This window comes from Rhinolophus ferrumequinum, chromosome 24 (assembly GCF_004115265.2).
Source record: "Rhinolophus ferrumequinum isolate MPI-CBG mRhiFer1 chromosome 24, mRhiFer1_v1.p, whole genome shotgun sequence".
Classification (NCBI taxonomy): Eukaryota; Metazoa; Chordata; class Mammalia; order Chiroptera; family Rhinolophidae; genus Rhinolophus; species Rhinolophus ferrumequinum.
Window position 1 is genome coordinate 21,713,490 of NC_046307.1, and position 25,641 is coordinate 21,739,130.

The 25,641-nt window shown below is 50.8% G+C and overlaps 1 protein-coding gene across 6 annotated transcripts in view; it reads left to right on the forward strand.

Moving 5' to 3' along the window:
- Positions 1 to 25,641, forward strand: part of ABLIM3 (actin binding LIM protein family member 3) — a 103,010-nt gene that overhangs the window by 71,521 nt on the left and 5,848 nt on the right. The window contains exons 9-21 of one of the 6 annotated variants that reach the window (XM_033096115.1): positions 6,349 to 6,407; positions 8,642 to 8,713; positions 12,719 to 12,874; positions 14,247 to 14,276; positions 14,805 to 14,934; positions 15,645 to 15,743; positions 17,087 to 17,134; positions 18,956 to 19,090; positions 20,546 to 20,610; positions 21,856 to 22,003; positions 23,141 to 23,170; positions 23,747 to 23,805; positions 25,451 to 25,511. In XM_033096115.1, coding sequence (XP_032952006.1) covers positions 6,349 to 6,407; positions 8,642 to 8,713; positions 12,719 to 12,874; positions 14,247 to 14,276; positions 14,805 to 14,934; positions 15,645 to 15,743; positions 17,087 to 17,134; positions 18,956 to 19,090; positions 20,546 to 20,610; positions 21,856 to 22,003; positions 23,141 to 23,170; positions 23,747 to 23,805; positions 25,451 to 25,511 — 1,092 coding nt within the window. The remainder of the gene's footprint in view (positions 1 to 6,348; positions 6,408 to 8,641; positions 8,714 to 12,718; positions 12,875 to 14,246; positions 14,277 to 14,804; positions 14,935 to 15,644; positions 15,744 to 17,086; positions 17,135 to 18,955; positions 19,091 to 20,545; positions 20,611 to 21,855; positions 22,004 to 23,140; positions 23,171 to 23,746; positions 23,806 to 25,450; positions 25,512 to 25,641) is intronic. The other 5 variants (XM_033096116.1, XM_033096117.1, XM_033096118.1 and 2 more) reach the window with 5 other exon arrangements.

Consider the following 25,641-nt stretch of genomic DNA (forward strand, 5'->3'; position numbering starts at 1 on the left):
TCAGGGTGGGTAGACAGCAACAGACAGGTGGGCAAGACCTCTAAGCTCCCTAAACCCCAACTTCCCCATCTGAAAACAGGGATAACAATAGGCCCCACGTCACCCAGCTGTTGTGAGGATTAAAAGTGTGAATGCATGGTATAGGCTTAGCATAGATCCTGGCACCACCAGCTCTGCCAGTCTGAGCTCAACACCCAGTAATGTAGAAAGGGCTATTCCCCATGATGCCATGCACTAATAAATGCTGCCTATTGTCAATGTTACCATCTTTATTAATAACACTTAGCAGAGGGCTCAGCATATGCGTATGTGCTCATAAATGTTATCGTTATTAATCATTTTTTACTATCATTATTAGTTATCATTATTTTTTAGTTAATTACTATTGTTATAAAGTGTGTAGCATTAGGCCTGGCACACGCACTCTCTAAATATTAGTTATAAGAATAATTAAAATACTTAGCGTCTAACACATACTAAGCACTCAACCCATTTTAATTACTGGCCTGTTGTTCAGCGTTATTCTTTCCTGTGAATTACTCTGCACCTCAGTACTGCCATTCTCCATTCCTCACCCCACTTGATAACCTCCGTGGTAACCAGCTTCATGATCGCTAAGCACATTGGTCCCTCAACCTCTTCGTTAAGCTTCAAGCCCACTTGACCATGTCAGCTCCAGGCAAACTGGTCTTCTCCACTTCTCCCGAGCTGCTCTTGTCCCTGGGCACAAGCCCAGCCTCCCAGAAGGGCGCGCCGGCCGCCAAGCAGGCTTCTGCTTCGTGGCTCCACTTGCACAGCCAGTCCTCTGCTTACTGCATGCCCCTCGCTCACCCGGATCCCAGCACCCGGGGTGGGAGAGTAAACAGTACCCACCCCCCTGCAAGGCTCTCCTTACTCCTTTCCCCTAACCCAAACTGCACCCTGGCAAACAGATTTTCTTTTTGGTGGGGAGGGAGAAAATAACAACTACTCCAGGCAGACACTCGTCTAAGTGCTCTACGTGTACAGTGGCCCCCCTTGTCTGCGGGGCATACGTTCCACGATGCCCAGGGGATGCCTGAAATTGCAAATACTACTGAACCCTATATGTACTATGTTTTTTCCTATACGTGCAAACCTATGATAAACTTTATATATTAAACATAGTAAGAGATTAATCACAATAAGTAAAAACTAAAAGAGAACAATTATAACAACAATATACTGTAATACAAGTTACGTGAATGTGGTCTCTCTCTGTGCTGTACTCACCCTTCTTACTTTTGAGATAATGCAAGGTGACAAAATGCCTTATTGAGAACTTTCCCCTTTTCACTTAGAGGAAGCCCTTGACGGCTTGTCTGTGGCGTATCTGAATTGCCAGCATCACTACTCTTGTGCTTTGGGGCCGTTATGAAGTAAAATAGGGGTGACCTGAACACAAGCACTGAATGACTATGACACTTGATCTGATAACCAAGACGGCTACTAAGTGACTAAAGGGCATGTAGTGTATACAACATAGATATGCGGGACAAAGGGATGATTCACGTTCTGAGCGGGATTGAGTGGGACAGCACGAGATTTCATCCCAAGACTCAGAATGACGCGCAATTTAAAACTTATGCATTGTTTATTTCTGGAATTTTCCACTTAATATTTTCGGAGCATGGTTGAACTCAGGTAACTGAAACTGCAGAAAGTAAAACCACAGATAAGGGGGTACTACTGTATTAACTCATTAATCTTCACAACAAACCTGTGAGGCAAGTACTATTATCATCCCCATTTTATAGATGGGGAAAGTGAGGCACAGAGAGGTAACTGACTTGCTCTAGACGATGTGGCTAATAAGTGATGTACCCAGGATTTGAACCCCATAAGAATATTACATTAAATAATGCCTAGGTGGCCTGATACGTGGTGAAGATTTCCCAGTGCCCAAGACTGTACCAGTGATGATATTGTCGTTATTACATGTCAGATTCAACAGAAGGGCTCACTCGTCCCCCTCCTGCTGAGTGTAGAACCTTTAGTAACAAGTGAAGGGTACCCCCATGGTCTACAGAAGTGGTCTACCTTCTAGTGGGGGGGTTGTGACAGAGATCTTTTTATTGAAGTGAAATTCATGTAACATAAAATTAACCATCTTTCAATGTACAACTCAGTAGCTTTTAGTACATTCACAATGCTGTGCAACCACCACCTCTATCTAGTTCCAAAGCATCATCATCACCCCAAAAGGACACCCCATACCCAGTAAGCCTTTGCTTCCCATTCCCCCTCCCCGAGGCTCCAGCAACCACCAGTCTGCTTTCTCTAGATGTGCCTATTTGGGGTATTTCATATAGATGGAATCGTATACTATGTGGCCTTTTGTGTCTGGCTTCTTCCACTTAGTGTAATGTTTTCTAGATTCATGTTGTACCATGTACCAGTGCTTCCTTCCTTTTCAGGGCTGAGTATACATATATCTCCATTCTGTAGATATACCATACTTGTTTATCTGCGGGATTTTAAAGGAGCCATTCCTTCCAAGGTCCTAGCAAGTCTGTGTCACAAGGTAGTGCTGCCCCGACATCAAGGCAGAATTCAGAAACCGCACCCTACTGTGGTCAAGAGAAATTTGGAGAAGAAACCTCCCGTAAGAGAACACTCTGGCTGGGATCAGGGGTTGAAAACTGGCCGCTTAAACTGCCTAAATGAGTGAGAAGGGCTGGGTGGCAAGCAGCAGAGAGGGTCACTACCACCTGTGGGGCTTAAAGCATTCCTATTCAAAAATACTTAAGAAAATGCTGTGCTGCCCAAACAATCTTTGGTGGGGCAGCTTCTGTCACTGCTCTATTTGTAACCCTGGCTGGGTATTCTGGAAGACTATGCAGCAGCTCCAGCTTTGGCATTCAAATCTCCACTAATGCAAAACAAAACAAGAGTTGGAAAATTGAATTTCAAGGTCCAGCAGAGAGGTGGGTGGGTTCCCAAACATTAAATAAGTCCAAAATGTTACAGGCGTGGGGTGTGCTATGACCATTCAGTTATGACTGAATACTGACTCTGCTAAGGATTAAAAACAACCTTAATACCCAGCTGAGGGACAGTTTGGGAGATTTAGATCTCTGTCTCTTAGTCAGCTGATACAGAAATTGGTAATCCTTCACTTCCATAACCTTTACAGGAGGTTTTAACGGCAGAACCTGGAATTCTAGGTGACGGTCTCAGAGGATGAGAGTATGACATGTGGAACCAGAAGTCTAACAAGCAAAATATGTTGAATTTTTACAAGCAATTAAAGAGTCCTGTCTTACAAACTTTATTTCTTTATCCCATGACATTCCAAGGGAACAAAATTGGAGTGTTAACTGGTATTTAGCCCTGCGGTTCTCCAACTTAGAGTCATAAATCACTTGGGAGCTTGTTAAAATCACAGATTCCCAGGCCTTATCTCCAGGAAATTGACTTCAGGGGCTCTTCTGGGGACCCAGGAATCTGCATTTTACCAGACTGTGATACAGGTGATCCACAAGTCACACTTCAACAAACCCCAATCTAGTGAATATTCTTAGAGATGCCCAATCTGAAACTGCACCGTAGCTGTCAAATCAGTCTAGATCCTACCACTTGTCCTAATCTCTGAGCCCAGTTTACAGAATTCAACTGGCCTAAAATAGAGTATCAGGTTTCTTTTGTTGATTCATTTACTCAGTGAGTATTAATAAGAATCTGCAGTTCCTGCAGTTATATCTGTGGATAAGACAGATAATGAATCCCACTCCTTAAAGAACTTACATTCTAGTCCAGATCATTGGATAGAGGCAAATAATTATTTTTTCTACACAGAGAAGACTATTAAGATGGACACATAGAATCTCCATAGTTGGGTGTGATAGTAAATGTCCGTGAGTGTAACTACCACGGGATGCATCTCCTCGACAATATCCCCACTGAGCATTTACCCACCCGACGTGCACTTAAATACTTCCAGGGACAGGGAGCTCACTTGCAGAATGAGCCAGTTCAATCTTCGGAAGTTAAATTTTCCTTCCCTGAAACTTCTGCCTTTGGTCCGTATTCTACTTTATAAGACGTGATGAATGAGTTAACCCTTTTCCCACAGAGACATATTAAAATATTTAAAAAAAAAAAAAAACCCTTTTCACCCTTCTGTTATGTCTTCTCTTCTCCATGGTGAAGACTGTGCCTTGTGTCCTAATTTTGGGTCCCCTCTCCATCCTGGTTACCATCATCCTCTGGGTACATATCACTCTGGGTCTTTTTTTTAAATACAAAGGTGGGATCCAACCAGTCATTCACTCCATTCTTTATTAAACACACATGAGCCAGCTATGTTTTCGGCTCTGGGGATAATGCCACAGAACAGCATAACCTCCTTCCCTCTGGATGTTGCCTTTCTGTCAATGTCACGTTGTTGAGCTATGGACTAATGGCAGAAGCTCAGCAGACCGTATTTCAGAGGGGTCTTCAGGAACAAATCATCTTCTCTTACCTTCATTTATCTAAATGTATTGCTAACTACCAACAAATTCCTTCCCTCTTGAAGGTAAATAATATACTGCCAACTCCAAACTTCTGATTTCTTTCCTTTCTAATTATATTTTCTTTCTCCCTTTTGATCCTCCCCCCTCACTTCTTATATAAATCTACTTTCTTGCCTGCAGCGTGCGGAAGCCATTTGTAGCTCAGCTTGATTTCAGAACAGAGACGTCAATGGCATGGAGAGAGCATCTCATCTGACCCCCTCCCTTTACACATCATTTCCCCCCATGGCAACTTCTGACCGACCTTTTTTACCTTTCCTACGCCTCTTTCACTTAATCTCATGACCTTCTTAAACATCTGTGTCTATCTCACCCATTTCATTTCCTACAGTGACCTGTAACATGTGTTTCCTGCCAGAACCACAGTGGTAAACAACTCCCTGTGGATTCGGCAGCAACTCAGAGAGAACCCGGAAATGCTCTCTCTAAGGTTCCCCAAAGCAAGGATCCCCACCCACCACTTGGTGGTGGACACACCCTGAGGTTGCTGGATCGAGCCACAGACCCAGAGTCCCTCTGCTGGGCTCTGAGAGCCATTGCACTTCACCGAGAAGGAATTACATTCCTGTGGCTTCGTTAGGGACACCCTCGTTATTCAGATGAAGCAACTGGGACCCACCGAGAGGAGGTGTTAGGGGCCGAGCAGAGACCAGAACCCAGGGCTCCGTTCTCCAGGCCCATCCGCTCTTTAACGTGCTTTCCCGTCTAATTGTCCAACCTTCCACCACCCCGTTGCTTAGCCAGGACTCCAGTCCTAGGGGTTCCAGGCAACAAATCATAATGGCAAGTATATCCTAAAAACAAAGTCAAACAAACAAATGCCATCTGGGTGCACAGGAATCCAGCCATTTGCTGGCTCCTTTCCTTTTAGGGCTGGTTACAAGAGGAATGGCACCAGAGGGATAATATGGTCCTATTTTTTCTTCTAATCCAAGACACCTGTCCCTTCTTTGGGGAATGTGCACTAGATGGGGCTCCTTCTCAACATGTGACCAGCCACCTGTTGCTCATGCCTTTCCAAATTGGCCTCTCAGTTAGGGGTGGGCCAACTGGATTCCCACCCACACGAAACTGTGGGCATTCACAGTGTACTAAATTTGACGAGTCTGGAGTCTCTTAGGAATTCGCAGGTCGTAACAGTGCTCTTAGGCAGAATATACATCATGACACTTCCTCCCCTTAAATGTGATAGCTCTGATGACTGTCGTAAGTCTTTGAAGAGAAAGGAAGGCTGGAGTTCACCACAGTCCGGCACTTGATTTCACCTCCACTGCCATTCAGTCGTTCAACATATATTTATTGACCACCTGCTATGTGTCACTCACTGCCAATCATCCACTCATCTATTCACCCCACAAATGTGTACGGAGCCTCCACTGAGAGCAAAGTCCCATGCTGGATGCAGAGGGAGATCCAGCCATGAATAAAGCTTGGCTCCTGCCCAGAAGGAGCTCTTAATTCACATGGGGTCATCAGTCCACTAGCTCCTGTGATTTAAAGCTGTATGTATTGAGAGAGATACAAAGAACTATGGATCACAGAGGAGAGAGAAGTCACTCCCAGCCGGCAGGTAAGAAAGTTTGCAAGACGATGTCATGTGAGACATGGACCTGGAGGAATGGGTAGGACGTGCACAGGCAGGAAGAATGTGTGGCTGACGGAATCGATGTAGCAGAAGCAGAGAGCTGGGAAAAGCAGAGGGTCCTCCTGGTTGTTGTACAAAGGACAGCACGTAAGCTGTGGGCGGTGGGGAGACGCCGAATGCTGGGAGGTGTGAGAGGTCTGAGCCTTTGTTCTCTTCCTGGCCCCTTAGGTTCTGAGGTTTGGCACCCCATCTGCAAACAGGCAGCCCGGGCGGAGAAGAAGTTAAAGGTAAGCTAGCTGGTAGTGACACCAGCTCAGCTACTTTCTGCCACAGGTTGGGGGCCCTGTGCTTTAGCAGAGAGTCATTCCTTAGTGTGCACGCGCCCAAATATGTGCCTGTATCCTTGGATTTCCTTAATGGTAACACCCATCTGAGGAGATTAAGACGTTGCATGTGAGAGCACTTTCAAAATTACATACAACAATGTATTATAGTGAGTGTTTAAGTGTTGCTGGGGCAAGGCTATTCCCTAACCATTGCTTACCAAGGCAGCCTCTTACCATGGCAGCCTCTCGGATTTACTCCAGCCTGAAGTCATTACTTAATAATAAGAGTCAATGTTGTCATAGAAATTGAGAGTTTGCAAAGCATCTTCACAGCCACTGTCTGATTTGATTTCTTTAACTCCATGGGGTAGGTGGGGCAAGGACCTTTATCTTTGCTTTGCTTATGAGAAAACCAAGCTCTAAAGAGGGCGGTGATTTGCCCACAGTAATGCAGCCAGGCAGAAGCACAGCCAGTCTCCAGGCACACGCTGGACCAGCTGGAGCCCTGCGTCCCTCTGAGTTCCTGTGCTCTGACAAGTACCAGGAAGTCATGTGACTCAGGGTTCTTGGTCCAAGGACTGCACTCCTGGGTCCTTGATGCTGTGGAGGGGATTCCTGGGGTGTGTTGGGGGTACTCAATGATCTCCAGTGTGCCTCTACACTTTGGAACCCTAGGTATCAACTTGGTCCCTTAGGACTCTATTAAAATTTACCTGCTAGCATCTCAACAACAAAAACCCATGTGTATGGTTTCTGACCAGCTGGTTAAAGGTTGTCTCCTTTGCCATATCCTTCACCTAATGCAAATTTTGCGAAAGAGCTGGTCTATTGATGCATAATTGTTTTTGAGCCGTGAGGTATTCCCTCCCCGCCCCTTTCTTCCAAGGCCTCTCCCTTTTAAGGTGTTAAGAAGACCTTACTTGTCCTTTTCTTCCTCAACTTCCTCCTCTTTGGCGGCGTTTCCCAAATTTCAGTTATCCTTCTACAACCCGGATGCTTTCTGCCGCGTCTGTGTGCCACCTATATCATTAGACACTGAATGTTTCTTTTTCTTTAAATCAGCTCACTACTTTTTACTTAACTAATTTTAAAATAAAACTGTATGCAACCAAGTAGAAAACCAGTATTACTTGCTATAAATAGAAAGTAACCATCAAATAAATCTGATGAAAATGAAATCATTCTTAAGAGTAAATCTTAGAAATTCTAGCTAGATCCTGTTGCCTGCACTCTCTTTGTTTAAAGGGGAGGAGGGCATGGTGTTGGGTAATTAACAATTGTCAAGAAAGTTGCTGAAATGTATTAGCACCAAATTAAGACTTCCTCCTTAATCTAAGAGGGTTAAAACAGAATTGCATATTTTACTCTCTCACTCTACGTCTCAGTATTATCAAATGTGCCACCTAAATTCATCTCCCCAGAGCCACACTGACTCACAATCCACAGTGTGGGAAACACTGCTGTACAGCCCCACTTTGAATGCTTTCAATTGTAGGGTGAGCGATCTGAAAGGGAAGTTAGCGATCCCTACGACCAGCCCTTTCATTGTACAGATCGCGAATTCGAGATCCCTAAAATCACATCGTTCACTAGTGGTCCTAGGTTCCCAGTCTGTTTACGTTTTAGCCACAACGTGCTGCCACTCTCTGAGCTGCACCAACGTTGACACAATGTTGTCCTACTAAGGGAGCCACTGATCCATCATTGCTGCTGTTTGGAGATTTTTTTTTTCAGTTTATCACTTAGGTTGATGTCAATTTGCAATGGACATACTATAAAGAATCAGTATGTTGTACAATTACATGAAGTGGAACCAACTTTTATATTTTGTATAAACAAACTGCTAAGAAATGAGTAGTAACCAATGTTATTTGTTTAAAGTAAATACATTATTGACCAAGATGACCGAAAATGAAGTTTTATGAGTAACTTCCTATCTAAAGGGCCAATTGCAAATATGTAAAAAAACACAAATCCATATCCACTCCAACAGCCTGAAGTCCTGTGCATTTTTTATTTCGTTCACACTCAGACGTTGATTTAAAAGGCAGAAAATAAAGTACAGAAATAGCCAGAGAGTGCTTTTAATACTATTGCTAATGTTCCCTAAAGAGCTGCGTTCTTTACCCGACTCCCTCTCCCCACCATGTCAGAGATGCAGCTTCTCACCCCTTCTGTCTTTGTCTCTCCCACAGCACAGGCGTACGTCTGAAACGTCCATCTCACCCCCTGGATCCAGCATTGGGTCACCCAACCGAGTCATCTGCGTATGTATCACTTTTCAGACACCAAGAGGACTTTCTTGTCCCCCAGCCTGGAATCTAAAGAGTTTCTAAGGACAGCCAAAGACAGCTGTCAGGTTGTCATCCAACTGATATCTGCTGATATCGAGTGTGGTTGTGTGCTAGGCTCTGTGCTAGGTCCTGAGGGTACGGGTGGGGCGGGCGGGACAGGGAGGACCTGGGCCCTGCCCTCAGGGAGCACACAGGTTAGTAAACACAGAGTAATAGGGATAATATGGAGTCTAGTGGGAGCACAAGAAAGAAAGTGCAAGCACGGCAAGCGCCCTTGACGACCTCTGAAACCAGTGCAATGCACATCCTTCCCCATTACATAACTGAGACAAGGGCAAGATAAAAACGCGGAATCAGAGTGGTGTTCAGCGTGGTGTTGGGTGGGATGTCAATGTGGAGACAGTGGTATGTGATGAGGGGGCAGAAAGGAGGAAGAAGCCGCGTGAATGTGGAAGCGCGGCCATAAAGGACTTGCAAACTTAGAGAACTTCCTAATCACATGAGCAGTCCGGGGATGGAGTCAGCCTCGTGCATGTGTCTGAGCTCCCGTTCCCAGAGGCATTCAAACACAGAGACACTCATCATTGCCAGGGATGTGGCAGAAGGGACCAGAGTTGAGTCAGATGACCCCAGAGGTCCCTTGGATCTGTACTTGACTCACTCGTTCCTTCAGTCAACAAACGCTTGCTGAATGTCCACATGGCCAGCGCTCTGCTCTGCTCTGCTCTGCTCTGCTCTGCTCTGGAGAGATGATGGTGAATAGCACCAGCTGCTCATAGCGTTGACGACATAATCCCATGGATCCTCAGTTGCACTTCTGTTAAGCGCTAGGGAGAAACAGTTCAGGGCGCTGTGACGATACTGCAGGTGAACAGAAGGGCCTGACTGTCTAGGACCAAGTAGGAGAAGAATCTGAGGAAGAAACATTTAAGCTGAAACCTGAGCAATACACAGAAGCGGTACATGAGGTGGGGGAGGCAGAGCCAGAGAGGACCACAATGAGCCAAGGAGAGGACTGGCAGGAAGCAAACCTCCACCTGGCTCACTCCAGACTGTTTCAAAGGAGCAAAAAGACCAGAAACATCGGGGGAATGGTCTAGAGCTTGAAACCCTAATAAGAAGCTCTAGAGACAGGCCTCCAACCAGCCAGCCCTGAGTGGGCCTGCTCATCGTGACGAGATCATTATTTTACTCCAAACCCACATCCAGTTTCCTCCTGAGCTCTGGGTAATGCCCATTGATGGGACAGTTTCCTTCCCTCTCTTCCTCTGGGCAAATGAAGAAAATGAAGTAAGAGTAATCAGTGACTGCCGCTTCGATGTCGGTCTGTACTGGCACGTGGCTCTCGCAAAAGACAGTGACTGGGCTGTACTGGCCAGAACAGGAGAATGACAGTCCCCCTGGTGTCATTCTCTTGGGGCCAGACCACAGCAGGATTAACAAGCTTAGTTTCAGGGCCTGCACCACGAGAAGAAGACAACTGACGAGAGTGAGCCCGTCTCCAGGAGAGCGTTACCCAGGTATCAAGCTCCGGACACACAGAGCAGCACTGTGTGATGCCTTCATCCCTGCTGGTCTCCCCAGTGCTGCTAAGGGGCCTTGCTAACCTTTGTGAAATTAGGCGGCCTGATGATGTTCACCCCAAATCCTGGAGGAAGCTCGTGGAATTGCCCCTGTGAGAAGCAGCTCGACTACACGTGAACAACAGCAGCTGGGGACACCTGCCATTGTGCCCTCTAGCTGGGGGCTTTGGCACTGAGATCACTTACCCCCACATTTAGAATAGGCAAGTGTCTCCCCTTCTGTATTCTCCTGCTCTCCCCTTAATGGGACCTCACCTTCAGCTACTTCGAGGAATGGCTGCACACGTCATGTGAGCCATTCCAAACATGGCTGCCAAATTCAGGGAAGAATCCATCCAAACGCTTTTGGGACAGGCAGTAACAAGCAGAAAGATAGAGTATTGGTTTAATTTTCATAAATACTGAGGTGTGGTATCAAAATAGAATTATCAGTGAACCTGGAGGGGACGGGTTCTTTCAAACTTTCAAACTTTGCTTCATCCCCCACTAACTGCTAGAATCATCTTCAGGTGCCTTGACTTGGACCAGTCCTACGTGGTCTCTTCCTTCCTTCCTGGCTAATTATGTTAGGATGCCTCTGTCCAATCACTATAAAGCATTTGTAACCTGTGAACAAGGCAGTTACAGGAAGAAATATAAATTTAGTGTTTCTGAGGTTTGGAGTAGTGCTGAGATGAATACTGATGAGTCGAGACAAGTTTGCAAGATGCCAAGAGCTCTCAAGGTCAAGGTCGAACACCCCAAGACAAAAGGCAGCAGTTACTTCAGCAAGTGGACTCTCCTCATAAGGTTCCCTTTGCCCACACTCGCCAAAATTGGTACAGATATGGGTGTCTGAACCAGGCAGGGTCTGGCAGAAATGAGAGGCACACCTCAAAGGGTTTACCTGAGGGGAAGTTTTGAGAAGGGAGCATTTGCAGAGGTGTGAGCAGCGTGAGGGGACCCACATATTGCGGCATCGAGGGACTACAAGAACAGGAAGTTGTCACCAATCTCGGCCTGAAGGGAAGGGCTGCTAAGAGCTGGAGCGGTGGACGAGCAGCCCCAGACAGGAGCCATGCCCAACCGCAGCCAGGCAGAGCAGGTACAAGGGGGACAAGTACACAGCCTCGCTCTGCAGTTACCTCCCCCTCTGCCAGGGAGCCTGTGACACAGTCCGTGGGGCCGCAGAGCCCCAGTCAGGCCAAGGAGGAGTGGACAGTGAGTCTAGAGGCAAAGGGAATGAACAGCACAGAGCCCAGACAGCCGGGGGAGGGACAGAGATGGCACAGTCTACAGTCACTCTGTCTATAGTAGTCTTGGCCCGAAGACTCACCTGGCCGCAAGGCATTGGGAGAACATTATGAGTGTAACACAGTCTCCTTGGAGCCCGTCTAGTGGCCTCTCTCTTAATTTGCCTCACCTCAGGACCCTGTGAGCCACAGTAGTTATGGGGGCAGATCCTGGTCAACCATCGCAGAAACCGGGTCACAGGAGGAACAGCTGGAGAATGCAGACCTAGAGAGGACGTGGCTGCAGGAACCACGACACGTGGGCTGTGCCACGAAGGGGACGCTGTCTCCTCAGGGAGTAATTAGAGGCTCGGTTCAGTTCGATTAAGGAGCAGCTTTCTGAGTGCAGCCCTTGACAGCTGTAAGCCAACAAATGCCCCACCCTGGGGAACTAGGAGAGGCCACTGGAGAGGGCAGGCTGGCAGGTTAGACTTGGCCGGGTTTAAATTCTGGTTTTGCTACTTATTAGCTGTATGACCTTGGGTGAGTTAATTGATATCTTTGTGCCTGTTTCCTTATTCAAAAATGAGGATAATATTAGTACCTACTATTAGAGTTGTGAGTTGGATGGATTACCTAAGTTAATCCATATAAGGGACTTAGGATAGAATCTGGTTCATAAGTGCTCACCAAATGTTAGCTAGTGTTTTCTATCATGATTATTTCTGTCTTTACCATCTTCATCATCTTCTTCAAGGATGCTGTGAGAATGGGGTGTCCTCACTCTGCGGGGGTCAGACGGCACTCAGCGCCCAGGCTGTGTAGTTCAGGCTGGGTTCAAACCTACTGGCTACGTGGTACAAGTGGAAGAACGTTCTGAGTCTCGGTTTCCTCATCTGGAAATGGGAATGATATTGACACTTCACAGAGGCATCCTGACATGTGGAGGAGATAAATCCTATAAAGCACAGGGCCTCACACATCATGTGCGCTCAGCCAGTGTTGGCCCTGTTGGAATGGCCTCTAAGACCTGTCTTATTCTAACCTGCTGTGAGTCTTCCATCCTCAAGTTTTGTTTGTAGTGGAAACGAGAAGCTCGTTCCCCCTGTGCCTGCATTTTGTCTCCTCTCTCCTTTCCCTCTTATCTTTCTACCTCTTTTTCTGTCCATTTCCCTCTTCCCCAGGCTAAAGTGGATAATGAGATCCTTAATTACAAAGACCTGGCAGCTCTCCCCAAGGTTAAGTCCATCTATGAGGTACAACGCCCCGACCTCATTTCCTACGAGCCCCACTCCAGATACACGTCTGACGAGATGCTGGAGAGATGTGGCTATGGCGAGGTATGGCGTCTCGCTCCTCTCTCTGTGGCTGTTGGAGGAGAGCAGGGCCCATGAGGTCTCCAGTCTCCTCCTTCACAGACACCTTGGCCCCTACGGTGATGGCCCCCAGGCTCTTTCAAACTGGAATTTATAGTCGACATTTAAAAATCAAGTGATTGCATCCAAAAATCTAGCATTTCTGGAAAAATTACAGCTGACAACACTGCACCAGTATTTCCACCATCTGGAGATGGGGAGCCCATGTAGACTGGACATGGGCTTCCCGTTCTCCTGAGTCCCCCCCCTCTCCCTGAGCACCCCAACATTGAAGCCGCGAACCTGTAACTACTATCACTGGACCGGTTTTCCTTCTAGTAGAGACATCGTATCCACAGTCCACGGCCATCATTCCCTGCCATGCTGAATGGCCATTCGGGTCTATAATCCCTGGTTAGCAGGTTCTTTGGCTTTCGCATCCCAAACTCCTGACCTCAGGTCGTTTGGAGAAGGATCCCTGGCCTGGGGGGCACAGACCCGAGTGCTTATCCCTGCTCCGCCATGGTCCCCTTCCTCTCTAAAGGGATGGGGCTCCATTTGGTTTGACAATCTAGTGCTGAGACTCTGTGGGTTCTGGCCCCTGAAATGGATCAGGAAAAAGGGACCAAATGTTTGCTGGGAGCTGATTCTCCTGAAGGCAGAGATGGCACACTGGGGCCCACAAGTCACAGCCAGCCCACAGCTCACAAAATATCTTTTAAAAATGTAAAATAGTTTTCCACATTTAACCACTGGGAGATTTCACATAAGAATCTGCATTTGTGACTTGTCTTGGAAAGTCAGGAAGCTGTGTTAACACTGGGCAGGCGTCCCAGCCTGGCGCTGACGTGCTGGGCCCAGCAGCCCTCTGAGACGGGACCTTCCATCTCCAGCTTGCCACACCACCCACTGGCCCAGCCCCCACAATGACGGCTTCAGCCTGGTCCTTGCTTGGCCCTACCTTTGGGTTCCCTGCCCTGGGCACTGTCCTCATGAACCACACAGGGGTCAGGAGCTGGTAGAGAGACAGGGAAATGACTCTGAGCTTGTGTTGGAGAAGCCCGGGTCCAGGTGAAGACCCTTCCACTTCCTCCCTAAGAGGCCCCAAGCCATCCGTTCCCTCTCTGGGCCTTGGGTTTCCCATTTTCAAAAAGAGCATAATCTCAAGGTTTCCTACTACCTGTTAGCACTGCTGACATTCTGGAACTCTGAGTGAGGCTGCTGTCTGGAGGGAGGCGAGGGGCAGCTGAGGCCCTCTCTTTGCGGAACCATTTAACTGCTCTCCGTTCCTCTCTCTCACCCTCCTCTCTCTCCTTTCGCTCCTTCCACGACTGCCTTCAAACTCTTCGCTTCTAAGTCGCTGGGAACGTTATCTCCCTACTCCCAGGTAATTCAGCTGCTTTGGGAGACCTTTGATATAATTGTGTCCCTTTATGCTGACCAAGCAGACTCCTGATTTCACCCCACCCCCACCCCCAGCCTCCCAAGGGGCCTGAGCCCTTGCCCCAGGTGCTCCCCCTACGAGGACAGCATTAGGGAGACAGGAGCATGACCTGGAGGAACTGGCGGTGGCATAAAGGATAGCAGCGGCTGGGGTAAAGCTGAGGCACCCTTTCTACCCAGAGATAACCTCCAATGCTTCAGTGATCCTTAGCCAGGATTCCAGGGACCTGACCCACAGGTTCCATTCAGGGGCCTGTGAGTGACAGGTGGAGGCCCTGAAAATTCTCTGCAGCCTTCCTCGTGCTGTGCTGTGTGTGGGATTCAGGGAGGGGGGTCCCTGTATTCAGAAGGGCAACACCATGCTTCAGCCCCTGGGATCCCAGATTCCGTCACTCGCCACCGGCCTACTAGACCCGTGGCCACAGGCCCCCCTAACTGCTGGCCTTATTCACAGCCCCACTTCTTCCCCCAGGACATCTACGAGAACCTGGACCTCCGGCAGAGACGGGCCTCCAGCCCGGGATACATCGATTCCCCCACCTACAGCCGGCAGGGCATGTCCCCCACCTTCTCCCGCTCACCTCACCACTACTACCGCTCTGGTAAGGAAGAGGGAAGACCCCAAAGGGACGGGAAGGACCCCAAGGAACGACACAGTGGCTTGGTGTCCCCAGCTGCCGAGGCAGAAAAGGGCTTCCCTGAGACGCCCATCACAGCATGGCCCTCTGCAGGCCTGCGGCCACGCAGGTGACTGGCTAGCTGGGCCTCCCTAAGCCCCTGCAGATGCCCTTGGCAGGAGACAGGAAGAGAAGTCACGGGAAGATGGGTGGTGAGCTGCTAGGAGGCGGAAGTGACAGGCAGCCCGGTGGCCCTGGCTGGAAGAAGACACTGCAGGCCTCACCCTTAGGCCTGCGCTGCCCAGTGGATAGAACCAGAGGACCGGGAATGGGCTGTGGCCTGGCCTCCACCCACAGCCCAGCCCCAGCCAAACTAGGTGTCCACGGCAGCCCTGAGGTTAGGGGTAAAGGCGGCAGAGGACTTAAGGGAAGGGCCAGGGGGTTGGGGGGTAGGGGGGCGAAGCCGTCTTCCTGAGGCTTGTGGAGTTGATTCTTACAACGCACAGAATCTGCCTTTGCTGTGAAGCAATAAAACGGCGTCAAGCCTGTTTCTGCAGACACGGTGCATGAGCGCACAGCTGCCTCCCCACCTTCCCTGCTGTCATCACCTCACTGCTGCCGTGACTGCTATCGCGTTAATGCCTCTTTTCTCTGTGCCTCTGTTCTCTCTGGGGACCACTGCCTGCGTGCTCCAGGGCCCGAGAGTGGCCGGAGCTCTCCATACCATAGCCAGTTAGATGTGAGGTCCTCCACTCCAACCTCTTACCAGGCTCCCAAGCACTTTCACATCCCAGGTAGGCTGCCAGCCCGGAATTCCCGGCATGGGTGCATGCTCCATGGGGCGGCCAGGCACCCTGCACCTGCACAAAGCAGAAGCCAGTTCTTGGGGACCCTCCCTAACCAGTCACCTACACTAACCCACCCTCCAGCCCTGACACGTCTGTGGGCTTTAGTCCCCCCATTGACAGGACCAGCCTTGGTCAGGACCACCAGGAAGCAGCCCGGAGGCCCTGATGGGATGTGGCAGAAACAAGGCTGAAAGTCAGGCTCTTTTACAACAAAACTCTTGGGATTGAATCCCAATCCTGCTGCTTATAAGCTCGTAACCTCAGGCCAATTACTTAGCTTCTCTGAGCCTCTGTTATTGCTTCTGTACAGCCAGGCACTGTTTTGGGCCGTGAAGTTGCAACTGTGCTCAAACCAGCCCAGATCCTGCCTTCATGGTGTTCATGTTCTAAACACAGAGATCATCAATGAGTAAAAAAATAAGTAAAATGTTAATTTCAGGTAAACTTTTATTACCTGAATAAATATAATAAAATAGCGCACATGATAGAGTGGGGTGGGGGAAGCTGGACGAGGTGAGGGGGTCTTGGAGGGCTTCTTGGAGGCGGTGACATTGAGGCCAAAAGATGAGAAGGAACCAGGCTTGTGGAGATCCCGGGGGAAAACATCCTGGCAGAGCAAACAGCAAGTACAAAGGCCCTGAAACAATGAACTGGCAGCAGGCCAGTGTGCCTAGAGGTGGTAAGCATGAGGGGAATGATAGGTGACCTTGCAGGTACGATTTGGACAAGAAATCACCCTGAGTTACAGCAGAGCTGGGCCTGGACCAGTCTCCCACCTTTGAGCTCAGGTTTTCACTCCCCACTCACTTTTCCCCAGGAGCTTGTCCTGCTGTTTCATCTACACCTTTCTCAGCTGCCCCAGAATGGTCCCATCCTGTCTGTTTTTGAGGGCGGGGGAGGGAGGTAATGCTGAACCATGGCTGCAGCATTTTGGGGACTCTCCCGTGGGATGAGGTGTGGCCGCTGGGTGGAGGCAGAAGCCACCTTCCTGCATGGGGCCCTGCTGAGCACGTGCCCACCTTGTGCTTGCATGCCCGCCATTCAAGCCCCAGGTCCCTTCCTCAGCACCATTTGAATCCATCCATTCCTCTCCCCTCACCTTTCTTGGAACCCGATGGTATGAGGTTGGAAGTTCAGCGTTGGAAGAGGAAGTCCACCAGGGGAAAGAAGGGGGACCCTTGGGAAAACTTACTGACCATCTCTCTCTTCTGAGATCAACTGACCGACTCCGTCTCCTTTTCTCCTGTCTCTCTCTCCTCCCCGCTGTCCCTTCTGGGTCTGTCTGGCAGCTGGAGAAAGTAACATCTACCGGAAACCCCCGATCTACAAACGGCATGGTACGGTCAGAGGCAGAGAGGGCACGGCCAGGCAAGGGGAGGTGGCAGTTAACGTCTGTGCAGAGGGCTCTGCATGAATCACCAAGAGGGACACATGCAAGGCTGCACCTCGGTCCTTGTTGACTGCCCCTCCCCCCATCACGCCAGGTGACATTGGAGAGGAATCTGGTGTCATTTCAAAAGAGCAAAGAAGGCCTCGTATCCCCTAAATCCTTTGCCACCTTATCCCCAACTCCCCCTTCCCTGCGGCCTGGTGTCCTAAGTTCCACGGTCAAAGGAACCCCTGTGACAGGAACGCACCCGCGAGAGGCGCCCCAGGGCCTTGATCCTCAGTCACTCATCCCCCAGGCCTCTTCGTGCTCGCCAAGCACTTACGGAGCCTCAGCTGAATGAGCACATCCCTTAGCTGGGCACACGGAGGCGCAGCGCCACCCTGGCAGCCTCACGTGCCCACGGGTCTAGTTGGCCAACGGGAGAGCACAGAATTGGTGGGACGTGGAGCCGGCGGACGCAGCCCTGAGCTGGCGGAGGGGGAGGTACAAGTATGAAGAGTGGCTCTGGGTGCTTAAGACACAATAATTTAGACAAATGTCCTCAATTTTGGAGGGGGCTGGGCTGGGGTCCAGGTGAGTCTGAGCACGGGCGCGTCTATGTGTGGCTGTAGAGGACACGCCACGTGCCCCGTGTAGCCATAGAAAGGCACCAACCCTGACAAAGGTAGTTTGACTTTATACCCAGAAAAGGCCCCCAGGTTTCAAGCCCCTCGGGACTGCGTGGGACGTTGCAGAAGGCTGAGAGAGGCAGCACCAAGCAGGGAGTCGGGGTGGAGGTGGACTGAGAGGATAAGAGGGCAGACGAAGGCGGAATGAGGTCAGCAGGGCTGCCAGGCGCTGCCCAGGACCCATCAGAGAGAACCGGAAAGCTTGGAAGTGCTGCTGGGGGAGGGGCACAGCCTGGGGCTGGCCGAGAGCCACGCCAGGACCCTCTGCTGCCCTGACTGCACTATAAGTTTGTCGCTATGGCTTCTCTCCTCAGAACTTATCTTGAAGCCCTGCACGTTTCCCCAGCCCTCTCTCTGCCCTCGTCAGGCTCTTGCCAGTCTTTGGGACGTGCTCAAGTTAGCTCCCTGGAAGGTTTCGTGCCTGCGATAGTTTTGATGGTCACCCCATATTGTGGGCCTTACATGGAAGCTTGAAGCTGGATGGCAGCTGAGCCAACAGACCAATGCTGATACAGATGAGGAAACTGAGGCAGAAAGGGGAAGGATCTGCCCAGTGTTCCAACTGCGTCAAGTGGCAGGGCTGGGAGCAGACCCCAGGCCCTTTGGGTCCTGGAGTCTCCCCAGGCGGATGTGGCATTGCAGTGCGAGGCTGACTCAGCATGCAGCACGACCCTGCTTGCCAGTTCCCACCTAGACATGGCTCGAGTCCACAAGGCAAGCATCTAGAGGGTGAGGAAGGTAAGGGCAAGGGCTCACCTGGGACATGTCTGATCTCACTTGGAGGAGCCACGGCCTCAGTGTTCACTTAGTCCGTGGGACGTGGCAGAAGGAACCCTGAGCGGGGGTCTGATCCAGTCCTGGTCTAACTTGCTGTGTGGTCCTGAGCAAGCCCCTTCCCTCTCTAGTGTTCAGATTCCCAGCTGTCAAATGCGGGCCCTGGTCTCAGCGTTTTCCATCTCCCATGCTCCATGTCCCAGACCCTCGCCTCGAAGTAGCCTCACGCCCCTGGGCCGCAGCCTGGCTGAGACGGAAAAGAGTGTACAGGACACTCTTCTGGGGCACTCTGCCTCCCTGGAGCTTTTGCTTTGGGTCCTTTGCAGGTGATCTGTCGACAGCAACCAAGAGCAAAACAAGTGAAGACATCAGCCAGGCGTCCAAGTACAGTCCAGCCTACTCGCCAGACCCCTACTATGCTGCAGAGTCTGAGTACTGGACCTACCATGGGTCCCCCAAAGGTAGTATACCTCACAGGGGAGCCAAGGCCAGAGCCCTATCACCTGCACCAGGGACACGGGGGCCCAGGACAGTCACCCACCCCTTCACACGTTCATTTATTCATTTGGCAAACGTGTTGAGGGCCAGCCATCAGCCCTCGGGAGACACTGGGAAGCACACTAGACCAGGTCCTTGCCCCCGTGGAGGAGACGTAGCTCCTAACTGGAAAGGGAGGTGATACACAGGAGGTAGGAGAACTGATGACAGGGGCATGCTGTCCAGCCTAGAAAACGACACAAACTTCTCAGATGCAGAGACTCGGCTGCCATAGGAAGGGTAGGGAGGAAGTAGCCAACAGAGTATAGAAACACAGCTGCCAAGACTCAGGATGGGAGTGGGTTCCACTGGAGGAAAGGCAAGGCTGGCAGCTTAACCTTGAGCTCAGGGGGCAGGGGGCGGGGCAAGAAGGATGAGGGCCCAGATCCCATGGGGCCCTGTGGGGTAAGGTAAGGATTTGGGTCTTTATCCTAAATAGTAGGAAGCCATTGAAAGTGGTGACCTGATCAGATTTGTGTTTTTAAGAGACCACTGGGCTGTATGGTAGAATATGGTTTGGAGGATTGAAAAGATAGGAGGTAGGGAGATGGAAGGCTCCTGAGAGCTTGCTGGCAAGAGGTCTTAGCGCGTCCTCAATGTGCCGTCCCACCCAATCGGGCATCCCCGGCTGTTTTTCTTCAAGTATGTAGAGGAATTTTCACCAAGTACCATTTTGATTCAGTACACACTTCTACTAATTAAATGTCCATTCTGAGGAGCTGACATGACCTCCTTCCCCATCCTCAAAGAATTCTCTATTTAAAAAGGAGATAAGACGCCAGCACAACTATAACCCCAAGTGGACAGTGATCAGTGTCCACGAGAGAGATGTTTTCAGAGGCTGCACAGGTGGGAGAGACCATTCATGAGGGGAGAGGGCGACTCTTAGATGAGACTGTTTCAGTCACACACACACACACACACACGAAAAGAAATGGACCTAGAGGTGAATGGACGCCAACAGGACTTGTCCCCGGGTTGGGTGGTGCTCCATTCTCAGGCTGACTCTGCCCTCATCATGGCAAGATCAGCTCCAGCAGCTACAGGCTTACCTCCTCCGTTGACAGAAGGAGGACTTGTCTCTCCCACCAAGGCCAGGCAAAGCCCCAAGGCCGCGGCCTGTTAGCTCTCTGGGGCAGTCAGCATCACGTGCACCTCACAGCCCAACAGTGGGCAGGGATACTGGGCCTCTCCACGCAGGGGGACCCGTAGTGGGGCGGCAGTTCACCACGTGCCCTGGTGTGGGTCACTCAGCTAGAAAATGGTGATGCCAAAAGGAAGCCCCCACCCTCTGGGGTCTACTGCCCCTCGCACCCTCTCCCCAGAGCAGGCGGAGTGGGGAGCACACGCCCACGCTGACCCTAGCTGTCTTTTGACAGTGCCCCGAGCCAGAAGGTTCTCGTCTGGAGGAGAGGAGGACGATTTTGACCGCAGCATGCACAAGGTGAGCGAGCCACAGCACTGAACCAGACGCCTAGATGGTATGTTACTGAGGATATTTTCATGTGCAAGTCATAGAAACCAAATTCAGACTCACTCAGGATAGGAAAAAAAGGAATGTACAGTTTGGCCTAACTGAAAAGTCCAATGGGAGGATGAATTCGGGTTTAACGAGATCCAGCTGCTCGAAACACGGGCATAGGGAGATTCTTCTCTCTCGGCTCCGTGCTGGCTTGTCTCTGTATGGCCTCAGGATCAGGCAGGTTCTTCTCATGAAGTAGCAAGTGAGCGCCAGCAACTCTCACGCATGGCTGGTGGGAATGGAAAGTGGTGCCATTGCTGGGGAAACGATTTGGTGATTCCTCAAAGAGTGAAATGTGGAATTACCCTGTGACCCAGCAATTATTTCACCTCTAGCTATATACCCAGAAGAATTGAAAACTGGCACCCAAACAAAGACAGATACACACATATCCATAGCAGTACTATTCCCAATAGCCAAATGGTGGAAACAGCCCCAATGTCCACCAACTCACGAGTGGATAAAAAATGTAGCCTATCCATACAACAGAATATTATTCAGCCATCAAAAGGAATGGAGTTCTGATACGAGCCCCAGTGTGGAGAAACCTCGAAAACAGGATGCTTGATGAAAGAAGCCAGACACGAAAGCCCACAAATTGTACGGTTCCATTTACACGAAATATCCAGACTAGGGAAATCCATAAAGACAGAACATAAATGGGTGATTCCCAGGGACTGGGAGGAAAGGGGTATAGGGAGTGACTGCTGCAAGCGTACAAAGTCTTTCTGAGGGGCGGAACTAGATAAAGGTGGTGCCACTGAACTGCTCACTTTAAAATGGTTAAGTCTATGTTATGTGAACTTCACCTCTCTAAAAACAATTTGAGGGAAAAAAGATGGGTGCCAGCCACTCCGGCAAGAGTCCCGTGGAAGGCTGTCACGGGCCCAGCTGGAGCCCCCTGCCCGTCATGGAGCCAATCACCGTGGCCAGGGCAGTGAGGCCTGTCACACACCAGGCCTGCTTTTTGGGCCCACCATCAGCCCCACCCAGACCACAGAAGCACTTGTGAGAGAGAGATGAAGTCCCAGAGGAAAATGCCGGTGCTGCAGGAGGGCGGGCGCTGGCAAGGCGGGAGCGAGAGGCCGATTACTCAGCTTTCCCCAGCCTGTCCCATCGCATGCTCCGGCTTCCTTCTGACTTCATCTTGCTTCTCCCCACCCCCAGCTCCAGAGTGGAATTGGCCGGCTGATTCTGAAGGAGGAGATGAAGGCCCGGTCCAGCTCCTACGCAGATCCCTGGACCCCACCCAGGAGCTCCACCAGCAGCCGGGAGGCCCTGCACACTGCCGGCTATGAGATGTCCCTCAATGGCTGTAAGCACTGCTCTGGAGGCGTGCCGGGGTGGGCGCTCTTCGCTCCCCATCCATCAGTGACTCTGAACTCCTATGGCCTCGCCACGGTCTAGAAGGCAGGCTTGGTGAAGAGCTAAGTGGGGCAAAGAATAAGCCCACACTCTGCCTGAGCAGTCACGTCTGCTGCTTTGGGGCATCTGAAGCCGTGACTTCCAGTCAGGTTCAATGTGAACAAAAATGTCTTCTAATCGTAGGAAGGGCTCAAAGATATAAGGGGCTGCCTCTTGAGGTAGTGAGCCTCCCGTCACTGGAGGAACACAAACAGAGGCGTGGTTCAAGCCTTTGGCCCTGAGAGTCTCTCGCTGTAAGCTCCTCCCCATTCCTAGACGCAAACATGCTCTGTCTGCTTCCTCTCTTGCTTACCCCTGTGGGAGTCAGTCCTGCCAGGAAATTCTAGCTCAAGTCAATACTTGATGGATAATGACCTTGTCAAGGAAAATCCCCTTGACATACTTGCCAGTACTTTATGGATAGTAACCTAGTTGAGAATAACCACCCTGACTCTAGGTGAGACTGAAGAAGATGGTGATGGTGATGACGATAAAGCCAGTTTTAGTCAGCATTTTGTGCGTGTCAGGCACTGTACTAGTACCTTTCTATATTCTATCATGTATGCTCTACAGTCACCCTATAAAGGAGACACTCTCCCTCCCCATTTTACAGATAAGAAACCCAAAGCATGATTAAGTAGCTGGTAGAAGTTAGGTATCTACGGATGGCAGGGCCAGGATAAACTGATAAGCCTGATTCCCTGTTTGACCGCTGAGAGGCAGTTTTTAACCCCTGCCTCTGGGCTCTGGGCGATGCACCACCAGTGCTGCTCAAAATTCAATTGCATTTAATGGCATCTATGCAGCAAGTGTCACAGGGCACCTGCTATGTGCCAGGTGCTGGGCTGAGAGCTGGGAGGGGAGGGAGAATGGGGTGCAGGTGCAGCAACTGGAAACTGGCCAGCGGGAAAGGAGGCTGTGAAAGAGGCCCCTCCTCCCCACCCGCCAGGGCGGTCTGGATATGGAGTCTTGTCTGTGTGTCCCCATTAAGTGTGCACCATGTCTGTCTGTCCCCATGCACACTGATCTTGCCTCTTCTCTCTTGCAGCCCCTCGGTCCCACTACCTGGCTGACAGCGGTACGTTCTGCCCACCCTACCTTCAGTCCATGGTGTCCTGTGAGGGCCATACCTGAGTCAGCTGCAGGTCCCCCATGGCTGTGATGACCATACAACATGGATGGCCCAGCGCAGCCTCACATAGTCTGCCCCGTTTGTTTGTCACGTAGTGGACCTGTTTTTGGTTCTGGAACCAGGGTTGCCATGCCCAATAGCTCCCAGAGAGAAGGAAAAGCATGCATCTCTTCCACCCCAGTGTGAGCTTGTCTGTCTAGGTTCTGAGCTGAACTCCAGTTCCAGGGCCTTTGTCCAGAGCCACCCTGTGGTCCAGACAGGAGCTCATGGTAGGAGACTAGACGTGTGCAGGAGACCGTATGAGTGGGGGCTTTGGAGAGGCCTAGGATTCTCCCAGGGTGAGGCACACCTAACATGGCCATTTGCAAGCCTGGAAAGCCGTGGGAGGAGCTGGTGGTCTCCAGGTACAGCCTCTGCCCCCAGGGTTGGGGACTCATATTGGCCATTTGCAGACAGATGACCACAGGGAGAGAGGGCCTCCAGCTTGGGGCTCCTAGTAATTGTTTTGCTCCTTCTTTTCAGATCCCCTCATCTCCAAGTCCGCTTCCCTGCCCGCCTACAGAAGAAACGGGCTGCACAGGGTAAGAGAGGCCGTGTGGGGACATTGTCCCCTTGTGCAGTAGCTCACTGTTGTGGTGCTTATGGCGATTACTTAGGGGTGAAACCCGGACAAAGGCCTTGGAGCTAGAGGAGGGTTAACGGCAGGAACCCAAAGGCAATGCTTGCTCTCCTCCCATGGCAGGGGCTGGCGAAAGCCGGGCGCCGTGCTAAGCACTTTACAAGCACTGACTCATTTACCCTGCAAGATAGTTACTATTATTATCCCTATTTTGTGGATGAAGAAATGGAGGCACGGAGAGGTGAGGTGACTTGCTCAAGTTCTCACACCCGTAAGTGTAGAGCGAGGACTCGAGCCGACAGCCCACACGATTGCCTGTTCCACCCGCCTGACATGGCTAGGAGCCCTCTGAGCTCTTTGACGGCCTGCAACATAAAACCTTCATGGAGGCAGTGAGTTGGTTTAACGACCAAAGGAGAATGCAAACTACGTCTTGTTAGCAAGAGGAGAGCTGCGCGACTAAATGGGGGAAAGCAGGGAAACTGAGGCAGATGTTTACTAACTGAGCACTTACTAAGTGCCAGGCACTGCTCCAGGTGCCAGGAGTCCCGCAGTGAATGAAGGTGCTGCTCCCAGGGAGCTCAAGTCCTAGCTGGGGAGACAGACAACCAACACGTGAAGGTATGATCTGACATCAGGTGACAGACCACAAAGCTAGATGGGAGGGGCAGAAGGACGTCAGAGAGGGGTGGATTTAGGCAACAACCTGAGTGTACAGAGGACCTCACTGCTCGAAGATCAGCAAGAGCCATCCAGATGGAGGGAAGCACAGTGTCAGAGTCCCGGGCAGGGAGGAGGCATGGCCGGCATGGAGCGGGCATGGAGAAGAAGCCAGACGGGGACGTCAGTTGGGCCCTGCACCCTGGTCAGGACCTCGGAGGGTCTCCCGTAGCCGCGCTGCATGGCCTGACTCGGAATCTAATGGAATCCCTCCAGCTGCCGTATGGAGTAGAGACCACAAAGGGAGGGACAGAAGTGGAAGCCGTACACCTGTCAGGAGCACATAAAAGGGATCTGAGCCCCACTGGGGAATGGTGGCCGGTGCTAAGAAGCTTGTCATCAGCACGCTCAGAGCCTGGACATTCATTCACATCACTTAGTTATCGAAAGCCTTTGATGTACGGCAGGCACGGCTGTGGGTGCCTGGAACACATCAGTGACCGAGCGCGACAATGACCCTGCTCCTTGGAGCATCTGTTCTTGTAGGGAGAAACAGAAAGCAAGTAGTGAACAGTAAACACGTCAGATTATATAGACTGTGGAAGGTAGTAAGTGCTATGGGGGAAAAGGGGGAAAGTTAAGTAGGATTGGGGGTTGGGGTTTTAGGGAGGGGCAACTTTCATTTTCAGATAGCGTTGCCAGGGTAGATCAGATGAAAGAAAGGGTGAGATGAGTTCACCAGTAAATGAGTATTTCTTGAGTGCCTACTATGTGCCGGGCCTGGGCACTAAGGTTATGGCAGCGAGTTCAATCGTCCCAACATGGGTCTGAGGCTGTGTGAGGCCCCGAACCCCCCAGCCCCAGGGCATTATCTGGAGCTGGGTGAGAACTTCGGGGAGGCAGAGGTGAGCGTGCCTCAGGCCAGCCTGGCTCTGTCACCCCTGCAGACACCCAGCGCAGACCTCTTCCACTACGACAGCATGAACGCCGTCAACTGGGGCATGCGAGGTGAGTGCGGCCTCCTGGGGATGCGCAGGGACTGCGCACAGCTGTGGCCTGACCCTCAGCAAACGATGGCCCCTCCCTGGGCTCTGTCCAAACCCAAGTTCCCACTGCCTTTCGCTTCCCATTCACTCCC